The following is a 24,571-nucleotide window of genomic DNA, read 5'->3' on the forward strand; positions in this document are numbered from 1 at the left end:
TGAGGGTCATAAAACTCCCCCATCTTCAGACCTCTAGATCTCTCCTCCTCTGTTGGGGTTGAGAGATAATCTGTAGGGTTGTGGTCTCCTGTAACCTGACCTGATCAGGACAGTCATGACATCTAGAATAGATCAAATACATGGAAAGTCTGGGGGTCCCTGAGGAGAAGTTTGAGAGTGTAACGTTATGACTATAACTACTGTTCCCTGAAGAAGGGAAACAAGGTACAACATACAAGGGGGAGTCTCACTCTCTCGACATTGGTTGACGTATAGACAATTGCACCGGACAAGGCCAATGAAATCTGCACCTCGCTGGAAGACCCGCTTAGTGACTTTCCCCTGTCCCAGCTGTAAGCACCCTGTGGGCTACACTGGGAGAAGTGACATCCAAGTGATAAAACCTTACAAAAGTGTGTGGTGATGCCCAACTCGCCGCAGCACAAATATCTCCTATAGTCAACCCTTTAAACAACGGCCAAAATGCTGCCAGCCCCCTGGTGGAGTGGGTGCATACTCCACTAGGTAACCCTTGTCCCAGAGCTCAAACACTTGCCACTTATACTCATACAGCCTCTCATGAAGGGAGCACTTGCTGACTGAATGGTAGCAATAACATTCAGAGGTAAACTTCTAGCCATCAGATCAGCCCTCTCAGTGGCCAGGATCTAAGACCACTGGTGTGCCAGAGCGCCCGTTTCCAACAGGTCACTCGGATCCCTCATCATTTTCTCGTGATGCTTAAAGATCTATGTCGGCCCTGCCTAACATTTCCCATATTAGGGAGACCACCCAGGGGTGTACCCTCCACTCCTGAGAGAGAGGGCCCCACCTGGATAAAAGATCTGCACCTCTACTAGACACCTCATAGGGACTAGTGAGCTTCAGGCAGGAATCAGCAATGCATCTCGGTAATGAGGGGAGGGGCACCCCCTTGTGGACAGAGACTTAGCTTAAGCCAAGTTAGCTAGCCTCTTTGGTAGCAGCGAGTCCATTTAGAATCACCAAGCAACTTAACAGTATATATACTATACAATAGAGAGCTACCCCAGCAACTCCATCGTGGGGAGGCAGGAATAGCTAGTAATAGCTAGCTCGTCTCGGCTTGGGGTGTAATAATATTTCCCCATAGTATGTTGACTGACTGAAAGAAAATGTAACATTATGACTATAACTACTGTTCCCTGAAGGAGGGAAATGAGGTACAACACCTGTTTGGCCCCGCACCGCCTGTTCCTGGGCTCGGTGAAGAATGGTATTGAATTGAAGGAATGAATCTGAGCCTCACGTTTATCACCTGTGGAAGATGGGACTTCCAGTGAGGTGTGGATTTCATTGGCCTTGTCAGGCGTGATTGTACATCCTTCAGCCGAAGAAGCAAGAGTGCAACTCCCCTGTAATATGTTGTACCGAAGACTGACTGAAAGGGAACCACTAGCCTAGGCTATATATGTGTACTGGGGTTCGCAGAACTAAGTGTTGCACCATCCAGGCTACTACATATCATAGTCCTCATCCAAGTCCATATGGCTGAAGCTGTGGTCTGTCACACAGACAGATTTGCTCTTCTTCTTGCGGTTCTTCTTCTGCTGTCCTGGGTCATGATCCCCGACCAGAGAGAGGTAAGAGGCCATGCTGTTTCTGACACCGTAGCTCACCATGGCATTCCTGTTCTCCTGGCCCTGGGCAGCCCCTGCACTGATCAGATCTTTCCTGTTGATTGGTTCATATATATAGAGAGAGGGGTGATTAGAACATGTTTGAGCCAATCATGCAGAGTCACATCTTCCCAGTTTTCCAACAAGCCATGTTTTCCATTGGCCAAAAAGCAGGACTACAATTTGATTGCAGAGATATGAGAGCTGCAACGAATGATACTAAACTATGGGTCTGTACCTGTCTATTTTTTTCCAGTCAAAGTTGTTGTGTCGCATCCTTACAGGGGGTGGCTGAGAGGTGATGTCTATGGGGCTGATAGTCCCAGACAGACACGGGCCAGTGAGAACACAACACAGACCATCTGCAGAGTCTTGGAGACCAGAGATGGACTGGGTTAGAAACAAGACATGCACATACACTGTATGTAATCAAAAACAAACACATACTGTATTTTCACAAGCGCTCATGACATGAATTTTACCTTACAAGCACAAACACACACATACACACAAACCTCTGCCTTCTAAAACATTCATATGGTGTAGTTAGGAGGTGCATGCGCATACCAATAAGAAGCATTGGGTGTGAGTCGCTCCGTTTTGTACTAACAAAACTGTGGTTATAGGTAAAAGCCAGACAATTAAACCTTTAAAATCCATATATCAATATATCCCAAAGCAACTGGGAGAGAGTGAGCGGTCAGTTATGTACAACAACAAACCAATCAGTTTTTTATTTTCGCCTAACCCTACGACCCCTCCCCTAATTGGAGTAAAATAATGGACAACAACACTAGGGCTTCTACTTCCAGCTTATACATACTATATACATTTTACGGACACAGTATATTGTACATTAGTTATATTTTGTTTGTTTTTAGTCCTATCCTTCAGCTACCCTCAACCCCTTCATAATTTCCTCCCCTTTATATGTCACTGTCTTATGTTCACTCATCAGTTGGTATTGTTCTTGTTTAACGGCATGTTGCCTCATAGAATTATCTTGTTCCTGTTTTTGTTGTTTTATTCAACTTTTCTGCTTCCCGACTCAGCTCTGTTATTACAGAATACCAACTCAAACTATGGAAGCAGCAGGTAAATCGGATATCTTTTAGATGGTCATCGAGCAAGGGTACCTTCTACGTCAACACCATCACCAGCTGGCTCAACTGGGGATGGCCATGGAAGAGGTTCTCCAAAGTTTGCAGCGTCTCGAGCCAGCAAAACGGCCCATTCAGCAACCCGCTCAGGACAGCGAAGCTCGTCTTTCCCTCCCAGAGAAATACGACGGTACACCATCCAAATGCCGTGGCTTCCTCTTTCAGTGCTCCCTCAATTTTTCACACCAGTTGGGAGCCCCCACCACCAAGAGGTCTAAGGTTGCCATGATTATATCTCTGCTGACCGGGCTGGCATTGGAATGTGTTACATCCGTCTGGGAGAGAGGATAGGAGAGGAGGAGCTAGATTCTTATGATGGTTTCATGGCTCTGTTTAAATGCATTTTTGATCATCCCGCGGAGGGCAGAGAGGAAGTTGAGTGTCTGCTTCAGCTACAGCAGGGGAATCAGACGGCTGCTGAGTATCCGCTCACCTTCTTGACAGTAGCAGCTTCCAGTGGATGGAATGAGCCGGCGCTTCGCACGCTATTTAGGAGAGGTTGCGAGAAGGTCCAGACGGAATTGACCTGTCGGGATGACAACCTTATCCTGGACGCACTCATTGCGATGGCCATCCGACTGGATAACCTTCTATAGGAGCGTTTGCATTCTCATCGCTTCTCTCTTTCCTTCTGCAAGTACTCAATCAAATTTCAATCAATCAAATTTATTTTATATAGCCCTTCGTACATCAGCTGATATCTCAAAGTGCTGTACAGAAACCCAGCCTAAAACCCCAAACAGCAAGCAATGCAGGTGAAGAAGCACGGTGGCTAGGAAAAACTCCCTAGAAAGGCCAAAACCTAGGAAGAAACCTAGAGAGGAACCAGGCTATGTGGGGTGGCCAGTCCTCTTCTGGCTGTGCCAGGTGGAGATTATAACAAAACATGGTCAAGATGTTCAAATGTTCATAAATGACCAGCATGGTCGAATAATAATAAGGCAGAATAGTTGAAACTGGAGCAGCAGCACAGTCAGGTGGACTGGGGACAGCAAGGAGTCATCATGTCAGGTATTCCTGGGGCATGGTCCTAGGGCTCAGGTCCTCAGAGAGAGAGAAAGAAAGAGAGAATTAGAGAGAGCATATGTGGGATGGCCAGTCCTCTTCTGGCTGTGCCGGGTGGAGATAACAGAACATGGCCAAGATGTTCAAATGTTCATAAATGATCAGCATGGTCGAATAATAATAAGGCAGAACAGTTGAAACTGGAGCAGCAGCACAGCCAGGTGGACTGGGGACAGCAAGGAGTCATCATGTCAGGTAGTCCTGGGGCATGGTCCTAGGGCTCAGGTCCTCCGAGAGAGAGAAAGAGAGAAGGAGAGAATTAGAGAACGCACACTTAGATTCACACAGGACACCGAATAGGACAGGAGAAGTACTCCAGATATAACAAACTGACCCTAGCCCCCCAACACATAAACTACTGCAGCATAAATACTGGAGGCTGAGACAGGAGGGGTCAGGAGACACTGTGGCCCACTCCGAGGACACCCCCGGACAGGGCCAAACAGGAAGGATATAACCCCACCCACTTTACTCGGGATCAGAGCCTGAACCCATGGAGGTAGGAGTCACACGCCATTTCACGGCAGAACGACACAGATGGATACAGCTGGGGCTATGTCTCTACTGTGGGCAAGGAGGGCACAAGCTCTGCTCCCTTGCTAAAACACCCAGATCCCATGCTACCTTTTGTGGTTGAGTTAGACGCATCTGAGATGGGCGTGGGGACAGTTTTGTCACAAAGACAGGGTAACCCATTGAAATGGTATCCTTGTGCTTTTTCCTCCAAGAAACTGTCCTCCGCAGAGGAATTACGACATCGGCAATTGAGAGCTCCTGGCAGTGAAGTTAGCATTAGAGGAGTGGAGACATTAGCTGGAGGGCGCAGAGGAACCATTCGTCATCCTCACCGACCATTGGAACCTAGAGTACATACGGACAGTGAGGAGACCAGTGGTTTGGGACGTCGACGTGGACATCCGACAGGCTCTGGAGAGGGAGCCTGCACCCCGGAATTGTCCTCCCGAGCGCATATACATTCCCACAGGGATAAGGGATAGGCTGTTGACCTGGGCACGTATGTGCTCAAACCAAGTCCCCCCGGAATGCTCCAGCAGGGAAGCTCCTCCGACCGTAGCCCCCAATTCACATCACGAGTTTGGAGGGCCTTCTTGGAGAAGCTTGGGGTCAGCCTCACGGTCAGCCTCACTTCTGGGTATCGGCCTCAGTCCAACGGGTAGGTGGAGAGGATGAACCAGGAGCTGGGGATGTTCCTGAGGAGTCACTGTCAGGACCGGTAGGGTGAGTGGGCACAATTCCTTCCCTGGGCAGAGTACGCCCAGAACTCCCTACTTCACTCCTCCACTGAGTTGATCCCCTTCCAGTGTGTTTTAGGTTTCCAGCTGGCCCTGGACCCCGGGCCAGATCGCAGCTCCTGCGGTAGATGAGTGGTTCCGGTGTGCTGAGGAGGTGTGGAGCGACACGCACGTGAGACTCCAGGGCGCCGTCCATCGTCAGAAGGAACAGGCAGACCGCCACTGCAGTGAGACCCCTGTGTTCCATTCTGAGGACTGCGTCTGGCTCTCTACCAGGAACCTCCCACTCCACAAGCCCTGCAAGAATCTGAATCCCCTTGTTTGTTGGGCCATTCAAGGTTCTCCGGAGGGTCAACGAGGTGACGTACAGGTTACAACTACCCAGTTACTATCATATCTCACCCTCTTTTCACGTCTCCCTTCTCAGGCCAGTGGTTCCAGGTCCCCTAGCTGATACTGTCCCCCATGACACACCTCCACCCCCCCTGGACATCGAGGGGGGTGGAGGTCCTGGGATTCATCATTATGCACACCTGTTAATCATTATAATTCACACCTGGGCTTCATTACCTTCATCATTTCCTCCCCTTTATGTCACTCTCTTATCTTCACTCACCAGTTGGTATTGTTCTTGTTTAACTTGTTATGGCTGCAATCCCGATATCGGGATAAGTGTCATCAACAACCGCTGAATAGCATAGTGCTACATACAATAAATATTACTATAAATATTTTTATTCATGAAATCACAAGTGCAATGTAGGAAAACACAGTTTAGCCTTTTGTTAATCCACCTGTCGTGTCAGATTTTGAAATTATGCTTTACAGCGAAAGCAATCCAAGCGTTTGTGTAAGTTTATCGATCGCACGATAAAACATTAAGTACACTTAGCATCAGGTAGCTCAGTCACGAAAATCAGAAAAGCAATCAAATTAATCGTTTACCTTTGATGATCTTCAGATGTTTTCACTCACGAGACTTCCAGTTACACAACAAATGTTCCCTTTGTTCCATAAAGTTTGTTCCATTTAGATCCAAAATACCTCCGTTTGTTTATCGCATTATGTTCAGGAAAGAGCGGTCACGACAACGTAGACAAATTCCAAATAGTTTCCATAATGTCCACAGAAACATGTCAAACGTTTTTTATAATCAATCCTCGATAATATATCAACCGCAAATGTCTTTCACAGTAGGAGAGTGAAAAGCAATACCTATCCAAACTCTGTTGTGCAAGCAAAACTCATGTGACCACCTAATGCGATGTTATCGTTCTGGACCATTTTTCAAAATAAAAGCCTGAAACTATGTCTGAAGACTGTTGACACCTTGAGGAAGCGATAGGAAAAGGAATCTGGTTCATATCCCTTTAAATGGAGCAAAGGGAGGCTATGGAACATGGAGTTTTCAAAATAGAAGCCACTTCCTGCTCTGATTTTCCTCAGGGTTTCGCCTGCAATATCAGTTCTGTTATACTCACAGACAATATTTTGACAGATTTGGAAACTTTAGAGTGTTTTCTATCCAATACTAATAATAATATGCATATATTAGCAACTGAGAGTGAGGAGCTGGCCATTTACAATGGGCACCTTTTCATCCAAGCTACTCAATACTGCCCCTGCAGCCATAAAAAGTTAACAGCGTGTTGCATCATGAAATTCTCTCGTTTTTGTTGTTTTATTGAACTTTTCAATTGCACCTGCTTCCTGACTCACAGCTCCATTATTACAAAAATATATTTCAGATCCTTCACTCTTTGCCTTGATGACAGATTTGCACATTCTTGGCACTGTCTCCAATATTGAAAACTCAAATATATGTAACTGAAAAGTTTGTCTTTTGGACATCCGAGCAATGTTGAGGGAGTCCTATTTGAATCAGAAAAGGAAACTTATATGATAGGTAATATATACAAAACCATGGAGAAAGCCTATCTAACTGACAATCTCTTAGAAAAAAATATTAACTATTGCAATCAAGACTTAAAAGTAACTGATAGACACAAGATGGAGGGAGTGTTGGAACATAACTAACGGAATTACAGGTAACAAATGTATGCTTAATCCAGTATAAACTAATGTCTAGAATTTATTATACAAAATAAAACATTCTACAGCACAATGGCAGAGTCATGTCTTAAGTGTATAACTAATGACTCAAATCCATGCTTTCTTGGAATGCTATGAAGTCTGGAAGTTGTTGGCGGAGTTGGAAAGTTGGCTGTCAGAAGTATTCCAATGTAAACTTACTTTTAAACAATCTATCTGCATATTTCAAGACATGACACATGGGGGTGTAGTGAGAGAACAAATGGGGTGGACCATACTTTAATCGTCAATTATTTTGAAAAAAATCTCTTCTCAAAAACTGGAAATCAAATGATCCTTCATCACTACGACAGTGGATGACTCCAATGTATTATTATTTATTATTATTATTTATTATTATTTAAATATTGAATATTGAGTGTGGGCTACATAAAAAAAAAGAACGATGCAATTTGAGGCCATATGGCATAAAGTGCTACAAGCACTGGAAAGTTCCAGGGGATGAAGGATGAGAGGGAGTGGGATTGTGAGAAATGTGTGTGTGTTTGTTTGTCTTTTGTATGGTTATTGTTTGAGAAAATAAACAAAAGTAAAACAGTGTGACAGTCAATATGAAAGTCATAGTCTCAGCACAAATATGTTAAAATGGACAACAATAATTACTTCCTGTTTTGTTCTCAGTGTGTGTACTCTCAGAGCTGGGCCAACACACAGTGGAAAGATGGTTAGCATCTGATAAGAACAAAGCTATTTAAAAATGCTTGAGGTTATTTTCAGTGTGTGTGTGTGTCTGTCTTGGACTCACCAGAGTAGTGGTTTACCATCTCTTCCAAGCACTGGAAAGTCAGACGAGGAGAGATATAATACCAGCTGTTCTCCAGGCGAAATATTTTATAGTGCTGGATGGATCTGTGCTTTACAGACATGGAGTAGACACCTGCAAATATAATATAACATAAAAGGCATTAGGTATAGGCCTAGATGGATCTTAATAGATACCCATCTCCTATCATCCTACTGACGTCCAGTTTAATAACCCCCTTGAGTTGATGTCTGCACCCAGAAAATCTAGTTAGCATAATACATTTAAAAAAAGACATTGACATTTTGTTGTGTTACAGTGTGAATTTAAAATGTATTACATTTATATTAGTGTCACTGGCCTACACACAATACCCCATAATGTCAAAGTGGAATTATGTTTTTATAATTTTAAAAGGCTAATTGATCATTAGAAAACTCTTTTGCAATTATGTTAGCACAGCTGAAAACTGTTGTCCTATTTAAAGAAGCAATAAAACTGACCTTCTCTAGACTAGTTGAGTATCTGAAGCATCAGCATTTGGGGGTTCGATTACAGGCTCAAAATGGCCAGAAATAATGTAATGTCTTATGAAACTTGTCAGTCTATTCTTGTTCTGAGAAATGAAGGCTATTCCATGCGAGAAATTGCCAAGAAACCGAAGATCTTGCACAACGCTGTGTACTACTCCCTTCACAGAACAGTGCAAACTGTCTCTAACCAGAATATAAAGAAGAGTGGGAGGCCCCGGTGCACAACTGAGCAAGAGGACAAGTACATTAGAGTGTCTAGTTTGAGAAATAGACGCCTCACAAGTCCTCAACTGGCAGCTTCATTAAATAGTACCCGCAAAACACCCGTCTCAACGTCAACAGTGAAGAGGCGGCTCAGGGATGTTGGCCTACTAGGCAGAGTTCCTCTGTCCAGTGTCTGTCTTCTTTTGCCTAACTTAATATTTTATTTTTATTGTTCAGTCTGAGATATGGCTTTTTCTTTGCAACTCTGCCCAGAAGGAGTGATGGTTGCTGATAATGGGCCTTTGTACGCCTATGTAGATATTCCATTAAAAAATCAGCCATTTCCAGCTACAATAGTCATTTACAACATTAACAATGTCTACACTGTATTTGATGTTATTTTAATGGACCAAAATATTTGCTTTTCTTTCAAAAACAAGGAAATTCCTAAGTGACCCCATACTTTTGAACGGTAGCGGATATTTAGATATATACAGTTGAAAACGGAAGTTTACATACACTTAGGTTGGAGTCATTAAAACTCATTTTTCAACGACTCCACAAATTTCTTGTTAAAAAACTATAGTTTTGGCAAGTCGGTTAGGACATCTACTTTGTGCATGACAATACGTTTTTCCAATGATTGTTTACAGACATATTTTTTCACATATAATTCACTGTAATTCCAGTGTGTCAGAAGTTTACATATACTACATTGACTGTGCCTTTAACCAGCTTTGAAAATTCCAGAAAATTATGTCATGGCTTTTGAAGCTTCTGATTATCTAATTGATATAATTTGAGTCAATTGGAGGTGTACCTGTGGATGTATTTCAAGGCCTACCTTCAATCTCAGTGCCTCTTTGCTTGATATCATGGGAAAATCAAACGAAATCATCCAAGACCTCAGAAAACAATTGTAGACCTTCCCAAGTCTGGTTCATCCTTGGGAGCAATTTAAAAATGCCTGAAGGTGCCATGTTCATCTGTACAAACAATAGTACGCAAGTTTAAACACCATGGGACCACGCAGCCGTCATACCGCTCAGCCGTCATACCGCTAACCGCACTATTGGTTAGAGCCTGTAAGTAAGCATTTCACTGTTGTATTCGGCGCACGTGACAAATAAACTTTGATTTGATTTGAAGGACACGCATTCCCTAGAGATGAACGTACTTTGGTGTGAAAAGTGCAAATCAATCCCAGAACAACACCAAAGGACCCTGTGAAGATGCTGGAGGAAACAGGTACAAAAGTATATACAAAGAAGAAGCCACTGCTCCAAAACCGCCATATAAAAGCCAGACTATGGTTTGCAACTGCACATGAGGACAAAGATCATACTTTTTGGAGAAATATTCTCTGGTCTGATGAAGCAGAAATAGAACTGTTTGGCCATAACGACCATTGTTGTGTTTGGAGGAGAAAGGGGGAGGCTTGCAAGCCGAAGAACACCATCCCAACCGTGAAGCACGGAGGTGGCAGCATCATGTTCTGGGGGTGCTTAGCTGCAGTAGGGACTGGTGCACTTCACAAAATAGATGGCAAAGTTGTGGCAAAATGGCTTAAGGACAACAAAGTCAAGGTATTAGAGTCGCCATCACAAAGTCCTGACCTCAATCCTATATAAAAATTTGTGGACAGAACTGAAAAAGCATGAGCGAACACGGAGGCCTACAAACCTGACTCAGTAACACCAGCACTGTCAGGAGGAATGGGCCACAATTCACACAACAATTTAAAGGCAATGCTACCAAATACTAATTGAGTGTATGTAAACTTCTGACCAACTGGGAATGTGATGAAAGAAATAAAATCTGAAATAAATCATTCTCTCTACTATTATTCAGACATTTCACATTCTTAAAATAAAGTGGTAATCCTAACTGACCTAAGACAGAGAATATTTATCTAGTATTAAATGTCAGCAATTGTGAAAAACTGAGTTTAAACGTATTTGGCTAAGGTGTATGTAAACTTCCGACTTCAACTGTGTGTGTGTGTATATATATATATATATATATATATATATTTCAGATATAGGACAGAGATTTTAAAACAATCTTCCTTTTGATAAAATATTTTTCTATCTGCTTTTCCGTGTATGAATCTGGTATTTAACACGTTTCTATGGGCTAATAGTAGTAAGGCCAAATTCATTGTTTCATCCAATAATTTGTATATATATATTTGTTTTATACTTAGAGGCATCAAAAAAATACCCACCCGGCTTAGACTCTTAAGGAATAACTTGGTAGGGCATTAAATGTTCATGGACTCACCTCTCTGCTGGGTGCTCTCTCTGATCATGAAGGAACCCACTCTGTTTTCAGGGAGACTAAGTAGTTCCTCTGCCTTCTGCCTCACTACTCCCTCAAACAGCCATCTTAAAACAACACACACACACACACACACACACACACACACACACACACACACACACACACACACACACACGGTATACATTATATCACTGTACAGAATCAAGTCAACACAGCCTTTATTTATGACAATACAGAACATAATTATAACATTGCTTACCCATGGTAGACTTTGGCAATATGGTTGTTAGGGATGTAGTTTTCACTTCCTGATTGGACAGACCGAACTCTCCACCAGTTGCCTTCCCTGAAGAACACAGATTAAAGGAGAACTTCAATAGGCTACACTGTAACGGAAACAAAATCTGAAATTGTAGTTCTCCCCTATTTGTATAAATGTTAAGTGTTATGCATCAGATTTCCCCCAATGTGTTCATTCTTTGTTGTGTGCAACATGTTTTGATTGTGTACTGTTGTTTTGTATTATTGCATGCTTAGTAGTTATACTTGTATGCAGAGTGTTCCATTTTGTTTTGGAAAGGACTGTATCTGTCCTCTTTTGTTGTCTCGGTATCTATATCTGTAACTGCATCTATCAATTTCTGCCCTAGGAAGCTTTTAGTACAGAGTAGGGTTGCAAAACTACCGGTAATTTACCAAAGTTACTGTAATCTATGGTAATTTTTACTCAAATAACTTTACAAAAAATATATGCATACTATATTGCTTTTTTATATATGTGTCCATGAGTTTCTAGTGGATAGATAGGCCATTTGGTTTAAATATCATAATTAATGAGGAAAGCATCTAATCAACAATTGTAACGCTTGTCTTCGTCTTCCTCTGACGAGGAGTAAGAAATAGGTGTCCATGGGTGTCCATATTGTAGGTGTCCATATTGTAGGTGTCCATATTGTAGGTGTCCATATTGTAGGTGTCCATATTGTATTTAATACGAATACTGAACACTTCAACAAAAACAATAAAAGGACAAAAACGAACAGTCCTGAACGGTGAAGCAAAACACAGAACAGAAAAGAATCACCCACAACTCAAGGGTGAAAACAGGCTACCTAAGTAAAAAAGAACATAGACTGCCCACCCCAACTCACGCCCTGACCATACTAAAACAAAGACAAAACAAAGGAACTAAGGTCAGAACGTGACAACAATGACATTTGTAAAATAAACTCTGCAGCTTTTTTCACAATTGCCCTCAGTTTGGTGGCAAAACTTTTACAAGAAAGACATATTGACATCAAAAAAGAAATAAAGGATATTTCATGCTGAAACCTTCATATTAAAACACCAATGGTATTCACTAAGTTGTATGGTTTATATTTCGGGTAATGTTTTCCAGGTTTGTCATTCTATTTTGTGTTTCAAAATCATCTTATTTGATCATTTTATACATGTTACATGTGATAAGGGCACACAGAGGGCCATATATAATTACAGACACCTGGGATAATCTGAATTACCCAAAAAGGCTACTAGAGGTCATGTGATAAAATTCTTCAAAGACCTTGAAAGTTACAGAAATTCTGGTATAACTTTGAAAGTTATAATATATATATATATATATATATATATATATATATATATATATAAAATATATAAATATATATATATCATTCCCTCTAATATACCCTCCCTTTGCAATCCTAGTGCAGAGACTGGGTTTATAATTGTTCTGACAGACAAAGTACTGACTCTACTTACTGAGACAAGACCCTCAGCTTCTCTCCCATCCTAAAGATCGGCTCACTGATGTCTGGAGAAGGATAGTCATGGAGAACGACAAGCGTCTCGTCTTCTCCTGCTGAGGAACCGCCAATGTTACACAATTAGATAGACGTTAACACAGAGACACAATTTGCCAGAAATATAGGAAATAATTGTCTCATTGTAACTTCTAATTCCAATGAATTATATGAAACACTTGGACAATTGGGTAAACAGTATGTCATCTAAAAAGTCCTGAGTCATCTTTCAAAGCTGTGTGAACATCATATATTTTGTAAAGCCGAAACAGTGTCAAAAACTGCAGTATCACAAAGAAACTGCAAATAACTGCTCAATATCTCAAAAAAGATTGAAGTCTTACCCTTTAATGCACTCTCATGGCAGTTTGAATTTGTTTTGTTCCCAGCTCCCTGTCCCCACATCACATTCCCCATAGCGGCACTCTAATGGGTCTGAGGACAGACGAACATACGGTATAGCTGGTCCTCAAACTAGTCATCAACACAAACTTCCGATAGTAGACAGAGAGTAATCTGGCTGGCCAGTGAAGGCCCCATCCAGCACCTGCGTCCCTGTCATGCATGTGCATGTGTGCATGTTGTAACTTCTCTATTAACAGCCAGAGTGCTATCTCGACCAGGACACGCAGTAGACTGCAAAACCTGAGAGGTGGCTCTGTAAATAATGAAAATACTGTATAACTCATGTTGCAAAATGTGTTAACTAATTGGAAGGTCCATTTGTGTGTACAGCAGTTGGCTATATTGTGTAGCCTATGTTTTTACCTCAACAGTGAAAACTCCTGGTTTTCCAAATGTTTTGTCGAATCCTGATTAAATTCAGCATTTCCCGGTTTCTATCTAGTTTTCACTATATTCACATTATAGAGTAGTAAACTGGAGTAGATGCTACATTAAAACTGTAGTGTCCAATTGTCACTCTGCTGAACTAATAAGAGAACACAGGAAACAGTGACACAGTGGAAACAATCAGAAGATAATATCGTGGTTAATTTGCATAATATGTCGGCAAATATTTATCATGCTGTGTGTCAATGCTATTTATAGTCAGAGTAAAAATGTTGATTTGACCAAATCACCAGCAAATCAAATCAAATGTTATGTCACATGCGCCGAATACATGTGTAGACCTTACTGTGAAATGCTTACTTAACCAACAGCACAGTTCAAGAAAATATTTACTAAATAAACTAAAGTAAAAAAATTATCAAAAGTAACACAATAAAATAACAATAACGAGGATATATACAGGGGATACCTGTACCGAGTCAATGTGCAGGGTTACAGGTTAGTCTAAGTCATTTGTGCATGTAGGTCGGGGTGAAGTGAAAAAGCATAGATAATATACAGCGTAGCAACAGTGTACAAAAACAAATGGAGGGTGGGGGGGGGGTTCAATGTAAATAGTCAGGTGGCCATTTGATGAATTGTTCAGCAGTCTTATGGCTTGGGGGGAGAAGCTATTAAGGAGACTTTTGGTCCTAGACTTGGCACTCCGGTACTGCATTCTGTGCGGTCGTAGTGAAAACAGTCTATGACTTAGGTGACTGGGGTCTTTGACTATTTTTTGGGCTTTCCTCTGACACCACCTGTTAAATAGGTCCTGGATTGCAGGAAGCTTGGTCCCAGTGATGTACTGGGCCGTACACACTACCCTCTGCAGCACCTTACGGTCAGATGCCAAGTAGCTGCCATACCAGACGGTGATGCAATCGGTCAAGATGCTCTCAATGGTGCAGCTGTAGAACTTTCTGAGGATCTGTGGACCCATGCCAAATCTTTTCAGTCTTCTGAGGCGGAAAAGGTGTTGTAGTGCCCTCTATAACGACGGTCTTGCTGTGTTCGGACCATGATAGTTCGCTGGTGATGTGGACACCAAGGAACTTGAAATTCTGGACTCGCCCAACTACAGCCCCGTTGATGTTAATAGGGGCCTGATCGGGCCGCCTTTCCCTATAGTCCACGATCAGCTCCTTTGTCTTGTTCACATTGAGGAAGAAGTTGTTGTCCTGGCACCACACTGCCAGGTCTCGGACTTCCTCAGGCTGTCTCATCGTGGTCGGTGATCAGGTGAACACTGTTGTGTCGTCAGCAAACTTAATGATGGTGTTAGAGTCATGTTTGGCAACAGTTGTGGGTGAACAGGGAGTACAGGAGGGGACTGAGCACACACCCCTGAGGGGCACCTGTGTTGCCTACCCGTACCAGCTGGGGGCGGCCCATCAGAAAGTCTAGGATCAAATTGCAGAGGGAGGTGTTTATTCCCAGGGTCCTTAGCTTAGTGATGAGCTTTGTGGGTACTATGGTGTTGAACACTGAGCTGTAGTTAATGAACAGCATTCTCACATAGGTGTTCCTTTTGTCCAGGTGGGAAAGGGCAATGTGGAGTGTGATTGAGATTGCGTCATCTGTGGATCTGTTGGGGCGGTATGCGAATTGGAGTGAGTCTAGGGTTTCCGGGTGGATGCTGTTGATGTCATGACCAGCCTTTCAAAGCACTTCATGGGTACTGATGTGAGTGCTACGGGGTGGTAGTCGTTTGGGCAGGTTACCTTTGCTTCCTTGGGCACAGGGACTATGGTAGTCTGCTTGAAACATGTAGATATTACAGACTCGGTCAGGGAGAGGTTGAAAATGTCAGTGAAGACACTTACCAATTGGTCAGCGCATGCTTTGAGTACACGTCCTAGTAGTTCGTCTGGGCCCGTGGCTTTGTGAATGTTGACTTGTTTAAAGGTCTTGCTCACATCGGCTACCAAGAGCGTTATCACACAGTCATCCAGAACAGCTGGTGCTCTCATGCACGCTTCAGTGTTGCTAGCCTCAAATCGAGCATGAAAGGCTTTTAGCTCGTCTGGTAGGCTTGCATCACTGGGCAGCTCGCATCTGAGTTTCCCTTTGTTGTCCGTAATAGTTTTCAAGCCCTGCCACATCCGACGAGTGTCAGAATCGGTGTAGTGGGACTCAATCTTAATCCTGTATTGGCACTTTGCTTGTTTGATGGTTTGTCTGATGGCATAGCGGGATTTCTTATAAGTGTCCGGATTAGTGTCCCGCTCCTTGAAAGTGGGTGCTGAGGAGTATTTATGTCTGTAATAAAGCCCTTGTTATGTCTCTAATAAAACTCATTCTGATTGACTGGGCCTATGCCCTCCCAGGCCCACCCATGTCTGCTCTCCTGCCCAGTCGTGAAATCCATAGATTAGGGCCTAATTAATTTATTTCAATTGACTGATTTCATTCTAAGAACTGTAACTCGGTAAAATCTTTGAAATTGTTGCATTTTGCATTTATATATAGGCTTATTGCACTTTTACCAGACACATACTGCAATAAATGTATGACAGCCTCGAAAACTCACCTAGCTGCTGAGTCGTGTGGAGTCGTCAGGCTTGGAAGGCCAGTAGCAGGGGATTCTAGTTGAGTGTGGTGTTTGGCTCTGTGTGTTGAAGATCAGCCAGAGGAAGCATGTCAGCTACACTATTACTAATGACCGTAAGAGTTCCACAGTTCACACCCTCAACTGATGCATGCATAGTGAGGCGAGAGCACTTCCTCTGGCCAAACATTTGCACACACACACGCGCGCACACACACACACACACACACACACACACACACACACACACACACACACACACACACACACACACACACACACACACTTCCTATGAAGAAATGAGGAAGGGGAAGAGAACCAGAACAAGAGACCAATGAGAATGCTAAAAGTACATACTGGTTTTAGCTTTCAGAAATGACACAAAAGAGCAAGGTTATTTCCATGCGAATATGTATGCTGTACGCATCACATACATAGATTAAATTTGAACTACATAGATAGTAATTTCCTTACTAAAATTGATCAGTTACAGTTTTTTATGTGGTGAATGTTCGAAACAATTGTAACACAGCCAGTCATTTTGTTTGTAGTCATTTTTTACCACACAAACATTGTTCCAAAATATATGTTTACTGTACAATACAATGAATACATTGGTTTAATCACCAAAACAAATTACAATTACATCTTCTCAATTTAGTTATTTTAACTACCAGTTAATCGAATAGCAGAAAATGTAAGATACAATACATGTTTCAACATTGCCCTTTGAATGTAATATGGTATAGTACTGTAAATACACTGTTTTCACATTAGGCAACACACTTGCACTACCCATAAAAATTTACTTTTGACTGCGTGGCCTCTCACAACTCCAACACCATCATTAAATTTGCTGACGTCACGACGGTGGTAGGGCTGATCACCGACCACGATGAGACAGCTTATAGGGAGGAGGTCAGAGACCTGTCAGTGTGGTGCCAAAACAACAACCTCTTCCTCAATGTCAGTAAGTCAATGGAGCTGATCGTGGACTACAGGAAACAGAGGGCCGAGCACGGCCCATTCACATTTACGGGGTTGTGGTGGAGTGGGTTGAGATCTTCACATTCCTCGGTGTAGACATCACTAAGGACCTATCATGGTCCATTCACACCAACACAGGTGTGAAGAGGGCACGACAACACCTCTTCCCCCTCAGGAGACTGAAAATATTTGGCATGGGCCCTCAGATCCTCTAAAAGTTCTACAGCTGCACCATCAAGAGCATCTTGACTGGCTGCATAACCGATTGGTATGGTAACCGCAAGGTTACCGACCGCAAGGCGCTACAAAGGGTAGTGAGTACGGCCCAGTACATGAATGTGGCCGAGCTCCCTGCCATCCATGACCTCTATACCAGGCGGTGTCAGAGGAAGGCCCAAAATATTGTCAAAGACTCCGGCCACCCAAGCCACAGACTGTTCTCTCTGTTACCGCACGGCATGCGGTACCAATGCATCAAGTCTGGAACCAACGGGACCATTAACAGCTTCTACCCCCAAGCCAACAGACTCCTACAAGATTGATAAATAGTTAATAAAATGGCTACCCGGTCTTCCTGCATCGGCCCTTTTTTGCACTAACTCTCTTGCACTGACTATGGACACACACTGAACTCTACCCACACACCAGTGGCGGTCGGAGACGTTTAAGATGAGGGAGGACGATTATTTTTGAGCATGGCCTTATTTCTATTACAGCATATTCGATGACAGTCATTCATATTCCATTCACCCAGCTCAATGTAACATCGCCAGGTTTAGGCTACTATATGATACTAGAATTTTCCCTACACCTACAACCTAGCCTATGAAAGAAAGTTTACAATGTAGGTGCACAGGTCGAGAGAGATATTAGACTAATCAAGAGGTGCATTTGTAAATTCACTCTGGCTATCTACTTAGATTTCAGAGCACTCATCTGTGTGCCTTGAGTGCAGAATAACTGATGAATTTATGAATGTGCAACACCCGTTGAATTTAACTGGTGTCAGTAAACGTTGGCAAAAAATATATAATTACATTGTTGCTAGCTGCACAGTTAGAGTCACTAACACTCTAGATAACATGACAACAGCCAGCTCTGTTAGGGCGAGTAAAAAGGTCAGAGTGAGGTTTGTGTCTGGAAGTAGCTAGCCAACTTTAGCCCGTTAGCTTTGGTGCTTGACTGTAGTTTATGAGGTCCAAATGCTCGGATCAACCCTACTGAACGCTCCCGAAAGCGACACGCTCTGAATTTATGAACAGACAATCTGACAACGCTCAGATTTACGAAACCTTCATATCATGACCACTAAGAGCTACACATCATTGTCACATAACAGTCATTCACCATAGCTCTACTATAACTAACGCGTTAGTAAACCCGCTACAATCATGCAGTACAGTGTACAGTCAGCAGCAAGTAGTTTAGCAGATACATTGGCGCGCCCCGGTGGCAGTACATTTATAAATCCAAAAGCTTACCTTGACTTGGAAGAGTTCAAGTGTTTGATAGCCATAGTCAGCTAGCTTCTTGGCGCACCCATCCCGTTAGCGGGATCATTTGTCAATATTTAATATTTAAAATATTTAATTTTCATGAAATCACAAGTGCAATATAGCAAAACACAGCTTAGCTTGTTGTTAATCCACCTGGCATGTCAGATTTCAAAAAAGGATGACAGCAAAAGCTATCCAAGCGTTTATGTTAGGACATCTCTCTCAGCAGACAAAACAGCTAGCAGCAAAGTAGATTGGTCACGAAAGTCAAAAAAGCAATAAAATGAATCGCTTACCTTGGATGATCTTCGGATGTTTGCACTCACGAGACTCCCAGTTACACAATAAATGTTCCATTTGTTCGATAAAGATTATTTTTATATTCAAAAACCTCCATTTGGTTGGCGCGTTTTGTTCAGAAATCCACAGGCTCGTGCAGGTCATGACGGGCAGACCAAAATTCCAAATAGTATCCGTAAAGTTTGTAGAAACATGTCAAACGTTTTTTATTATCAATCGTCAGGTTGTTTCTACAATAAATAATCAATAATATTTCAACCGGACCGTAGCTTTTTCAATAGGAGAGAGAGAGAAAATGCCTGCTCCAAGCTGTTGCGCATGCAAAACTCTGCTCTCACCCAGCCATCCACTGACGCGATGTGATAATTCTCGCTCATTTTTCAGAATAAAAGCCTGAAACTATGTCTAAAGACTGTTCACACCATGTGGAAGCCATAGAGAAATGAATCTGGTTGATATCCCTTTAAATGAAGGGAGGGCGATTTGTTTCTCTTAGGCACTTCCTTGTTGCATTTTCCTCAGGTTTTCGCCTGCAATATCAGTTCTGTTATACTCACAGACAATATTTGGACAGTTTTGGAAACTTTAGAGTGTTTCCTATCCTAATCTGACAATTATATGCATATTCTAGATTCTGGGCCTGAGAAATAGGCAGTTTCATTTGGGTACGTTTTTCATCCAAACATCAAAATACTGCCCCCTACACTCAACAGGCTAGCTAACATAGCATCCCTCTCTGTTTGAGCCTGGTGTTTGAGTAGGCTAAACTAGCTAGCTGCATTTGATGCTAGCTAAGTAAGTGAAAGTAAAAGTAAAAAAATATATACTACGAAATAAAGCTAGCTCTCTCTCTTTTGCTTCTCCTTAATTTTGGAAGAAATATATTTGTTCAAAACTGTTAAACTATTGTCTTTCTCTCTCTTTGAGTCAACTACTCACAACATTTTATGCACTGCTGTGCTAGCTAGGGCTGGAAGGGGGTGAGAACCATGAGCCTCCTAGGTGTTGTATTTAAGTTAATATAAGCATTGGACAGAAGCTAGCTCCAGCTACACCATGGTGCTACCCTACAGAGTGCTGCTGAGGCTACTGTGTGTTTTAATAAATTATTTGGTGACATGAATATATTTAGTATAGTTCTATGTAAAAAATTATGTTTTTATTTTTAAGAAATTCACTGAGGATGGTCCTCTCCTTCCTCCTTTGAGGAGCCTCCACTGCCACACACTCAAATATACAGTACTTGCACTGACACCCCAACACACACACACACTCACTCTACGTAAGCCCACACAAACATAACATGCACACACATGCATACTGACGCATTTACCACACACGCTGCTGCTACTGTCTATTATCTATCCTGTTGCCAAGTCACTTGACCCCTACATTTATGTACAGTGCATATGTAACGGATGTGAAACGGCTAGCTTAGTTAGCGGTGCGCGCTAAATAGCGTTTCAATCGGTGACGTCACTTGCTCTGAGACCTTGAAGTAGTGGTTCCCCCCCGCGGCCTTTGTGGAGCAATGGGTAACGATGCTTCGTGGGTGACTGTTGTTGATGTGTGCAGAGGGTCCCTGGTTCGTGCCCGGGTATGGGCGAGGGGACGGTCTAAAGTTATACTGTTACACATAGCTATCTCAATTACCTCAAACTCAGTTCTGGTACTCCCTATATATAGCCATGTTATTTTTATTAATTATTCACTGTTTTTATTTTTTGTTTTTATTTATTTAACTCTGCATTATTGAAAATGGACCCATAAGTAAGAATTTCACTGTTAGTGTATTTGACTCATGTGACAAATACAATTGGATTAGATTTATTTTGGCACTGTCGTTACTTCCTTTTTAGCTATTTTATGTTAGACCCTGCTTTCATATGTTCTCTCTCTCTCTCTCTCTCTCTCTCTATTCTCTCTCTCTCTCCTTATCACGACTCAGGATATGACCCAGATGCAGAAACGGGAGGAGGATAGTACAGTTCTCAGATGATTTTGTTCGTGAAAGGTTTGTGATCAGGTCAGAGTCAGGCAGGTACAGGGCGGCAGGCAGGCTCAGTGTCAGGGCAGGCAGAATGGTCAGAACCGGGAAAAACTAGGAAAAGGAAGGCGGGAAAGAAAGCTGTTAAGACAAGACGAGACGAACTGGCAACAGACAAACAGAGAACACAGGCATAAATACACAGGGGAAGATGGGCAACACCTGGAGGGGAGTGGAGACAAGCACAAAGACTGGTGAAAGAGATCAGGGTGTAACACTCCTACTGTCTCGCTCTCAGACACATATACTGCAGGCCCTATGGAGATGAGCTATTCTTGCGTTAGCAATGTGGTTAATTGGCTTGCTGCATCATCGGCCTCTGCCATCACTACCAGCAAGACATGTCAAATAGAGAGGGTTTATGTAGCATTATTTTTGTATTGCTGTTTGTATCCAAGCCTTCAGCTATGATGACGTTGTCGTGAAATTGCTATCGTTAATGTGATGACATGCTATTTATTGAATAATTATTAATTATTATTATTATTATTATTATGTGATTATCAGTCTCATTCTGAACGTAACATAATTCGTAAATGTGCACAAACCCGGGTCTCACTAATAATTTCGTACCACACAAATTGAGTTGATTATTTATTTCCTAACAAGCCAAATGATAACATAAGATACACATATACAAACAATCTAGGTTATTGGTTAGACAGGTCCCTAGCGGACCACCACAATATGACACGTGTTACACAAGATGGAGTTTTAACCTCTAGTGACACCCCATCCCGGATCCGGGAGCGTAATCATCGACTGACACTAATTAGCATAACGCAACGGACATAAATACTACTAGAAAATATTCCTATTCATGAAAATCACAAGTGAAATATATTGAGACACAGCTTAGCCTTTTGTTAATCACCCTGTCATCTCAGATTTTCAAAATATGCTTTACAGCCAAAGCAAGACAAGCATTTGTGTAAGTTTATCGATAGCCTAGCATAGCATTATGTCCAGCTAGCAGCAGGTAACTTGGTCACGAAAATCAGAAAAGCAATCAAATTAAATAGTTTACCTTTGATGAGCTTCGGATATTTTCACTCACGAGACTCCCAGTTACATAGCCAATGTTCCTTTTTTCCAAAAATATTGTTTTTGTAGGCGAAATAGCTCCGTTTGTTCTTCACATTTGGCTGAGAAATCGACCGGAAATCACTCTGTATTTTACGCGAGAATCACTCTGAGAGCCATCAGGTGACCACTTACACAATGTAGCCGCTTACGGGTATTCTTCAACATAAAGGTGTAAAACTACGTCACAATGCTGTAGACACCTTGGGGAATACGTAGAAAAAATTATCTGGTCGATAGCCCATTCACTGCTCAATAGGGGCGCATTGGAACGCAGAGCTTTCAAAACATGAGGCACTTCCGGATAGGATTTTTCTCAGGCTTTCACCTGCAATATCAGTTCTGTTATACTCACAGACAATATTTGTACAGTTTTGGAAACTTTAGAGTGTTTTCTATCCTAAGCTGTCAATTATATGCATATTCTAGCATCTTGTCCTGAGAAAATATCCTGTTTACTTTGGGAACGTTATTTTTCCAAAAATGAAAATACTGCCCCCTAGTCACAAGAGGTTTTTAAAGAGAGAGAGAGAGCGAGAGAGAGAGAGAGAGAGAGAGAGAGGGAAGAGCAAGAGAGAAAAGCAACACCTGGATCATTTGTAAACTATGGTTAGTTTTAGTACTAACACCTTGCCCTGAACTGCCACTCTTATGGGTAAAAATTGTGATGCCTGTATTTACATGTTGAAGGTCTTCGTTGAGTATAGTTTGTGTGCCAAGTTCTGCTTACTGGCATAGGTTAGGCCGACACACCTTGTTCTTTCGATGGCCGTTTCCTTCTTTATCGGGTGTAAGTCTATGATTGTCCAAAAGATGTCACAATGTGCTTTTTCTAAGTTGTATGTTTCCTTGCACTCATTCTGTGAGAGTAGGCTTCTGAGGAGGCTACTCAGCCATGTCGACGCTCCAAGCGTGGGAAGGAGGGCCGTGTAGACAACCGGTGACATGAAAAGAATAACCGGGTGGTCCTGCTTGAATTCACCTTCTTAGATACAGTACTGAACTGTAGCATTGATTGTTAAGACGTTTCCTTTGTCTTCAACAACCTCGTGTTGTGTTTCGGGGTCATGACTAGTCGTAGACCTCAGCTGCAGCTCATGGTCAACTTAGTCTAGTATGTAAATTCTAAACTCACATGTTTATACCCTAGGGTAGAAAGGAGCTTTTCTATCTTTATGACACACTCTCTGGGTACCCTGGGGCATAGCTAGTTACGAGGCAAGGTATCAGGATGTACTATGAACTCGTTTAGACAACTAAAATCACAGTCTTATCGTCAACCTGGTAGGATTTATGCAAGCTGCCAACCACCACCTGAATGGACAGGGGAGGTCCCGGCTGTGGCTCGCAGTTCCAGAACCGTTGTCCGGTTGTCCAGGCTAGTAGTTCTAGGCAGTAACTTAGGCAGACGTTAATAAATGAACAAGACTCAGGCAAAACATCCTTACATTTCTTTCCCAAATGAGCGGTGTCGTGGCACTAACTGGTAGCTGTATGGAGAACTGGTTTGTGGCATTATCATTTCCTAATTATCAAAGTGAATTAATTAAAAATGAATAAAAAGACAAACAAAGATGGTCAAAATATAGTTACCACACCTTAATCATCTAATTTTAACTACAGTTGAAGTCGGAAGTTTACATACACCTTAGCCAAATACACTTAAACTCAGTTTTTCACAATTCCTGACATTTAATCCTAGTAAAAAGTCTCTGTCTTAGGTCAGTTAGGATCACCACTTTATTTTAAGAATGTGAAATGTCAGAATAATAGTAGAGAGAATGATTTATTTCAGATTTTTATTTCTTTCATCACATTCCCAGTGGGTCAGATGTTTACATACACTCAATTAGTATTTGGTAGAGTTGCCTTTAAATTTACATACAAAAATTGTCAGTTTTGTAGGCCTCCTTGCTCGCATACGCTTTTTCAGTTCTGCCCACAGATATTCTATAGGATTGAGGTCAGGGCTTTGTGATGGCCACTCTAATGCATTGACTTTGTTGTCCTTAAGCCATTTTGCCACAACTTTGGAAGTATGCTTGGGGTCATTGTCCATTTGGAAGACCCATTTGCGACCAAGTTTCAACTTCCTGACTGATGTCTTGAGATGTTGCTTCAATATATCCACTTAATTTTCCTCCTCATGGTGCCATCTATTTTGTGAAGTGCACCAGTCCCTCCTGCAGCAAAGCACCCCCACAACATGATGATGTCACCTCCGTGCTTCACGGTTGGGATGGTGTTCTTCAGCTTGCAAGCATCCCCCTTTTTCCTCCAAACATAACAATGGTCATTATGGCCAAACAGTCCTATTTTTCTATCTTCAGACCAGAGGACATTCCTCCAAAAAGTACGATCTTTGATACCCATGTGCAGTTGCAAACCGTAGTCTGGCTTTTTTATGGCGGTTGCTGAGCGACCTTTCAGGTTATGTCGATATAGGACTCGTTTTACTGTGAAT

General features: G+C 42.3%; 1 protein-coding gene across 2 annotated transcripts; it reads right to left on the reverse strand.

Moving 5' to 3' along the window:
- Positions 1-814: 814 nt before the first annotated feature.
- sla1a (Src like adaptor 1a) lies at positions 815-16,333 on the reverse strand. Of its 2 annotated transcripts, none has more exons than XM_021559999.2 (8): positions 16,177-16,333; positions 13,157-13,247; positions 12,772-12,868; positions 11,270-11,356; positions 11,011-11,114; positions 7,994-8,125; positions 1,897-2,029; positions 815-1,713 (listed from the first exon to the last, which is right to left on the reverse strand). In XM_021559999.2, exons 2-8 carry the CDS (start codon positions 13,227-13,229, stop codon positions 1,497-1,499), a joined length of 843 nt encoding a protein of 280 aa, XP_021415674.1. In that variant the 5' UTR covers positions 13,230-13,247; positions 16,177-16,333; the 3' UTR covers positions 815-1,496. The 2 variants fall into 2 exon arrangements, with proteins under 2 accessions (XP_021415674.1, XP_021415673.1); XM_021559998.2 differs by having other exon boundaries at positions 12,772-12,871.
- Between the last annotated feature and the right edge of the window lie 8,238 nt (positions 16,334-24,571).

This window comes from Oncorhynchus mykiss, chromosome 32, assembly GCF_013265735.2.
Source record: "Oncorhynchus mykiss isolate Arlee chromosome 32, USDA_OmykA_1.1, whole genome shotgun sequence".
NCBI classification, from domain to species: domain Eukaryota; kingdom Metazoa; phylum Chordata; class Actinopteri; order Salmoniformes; family Salmonidae; genus Oncorhynchus; species Oncorhynchus mykiss.

What these genes read in the sequence shown, in the direction of transcription:
- sla1a (XM_021559998.2), bottom strand. Translation starts at nt 13,229, where the DNA reads ATGGGGAATGTGATGTGGGGACAGGGAGCTGGGAACAAAACAAATTCA. An exon ending in AAGCTGAGGGTCTTGTCTCA is followed by an intron (nt 11,357 to 12,771) that starts GTAAGTAGAGTC and finishes TGTGTTCTTCAG; the next exon opens with GGAAGGCAACTGGTGGAGAG. An exon ending in GACTGGAAAAAAATAGACAG is followed by an intron (nt 1,714 to 1,896) that starts GTACAGACCCAT and finishes ACCAATCAACAG; the next exon opens with GAAAGATCTGATCAGTGCAG.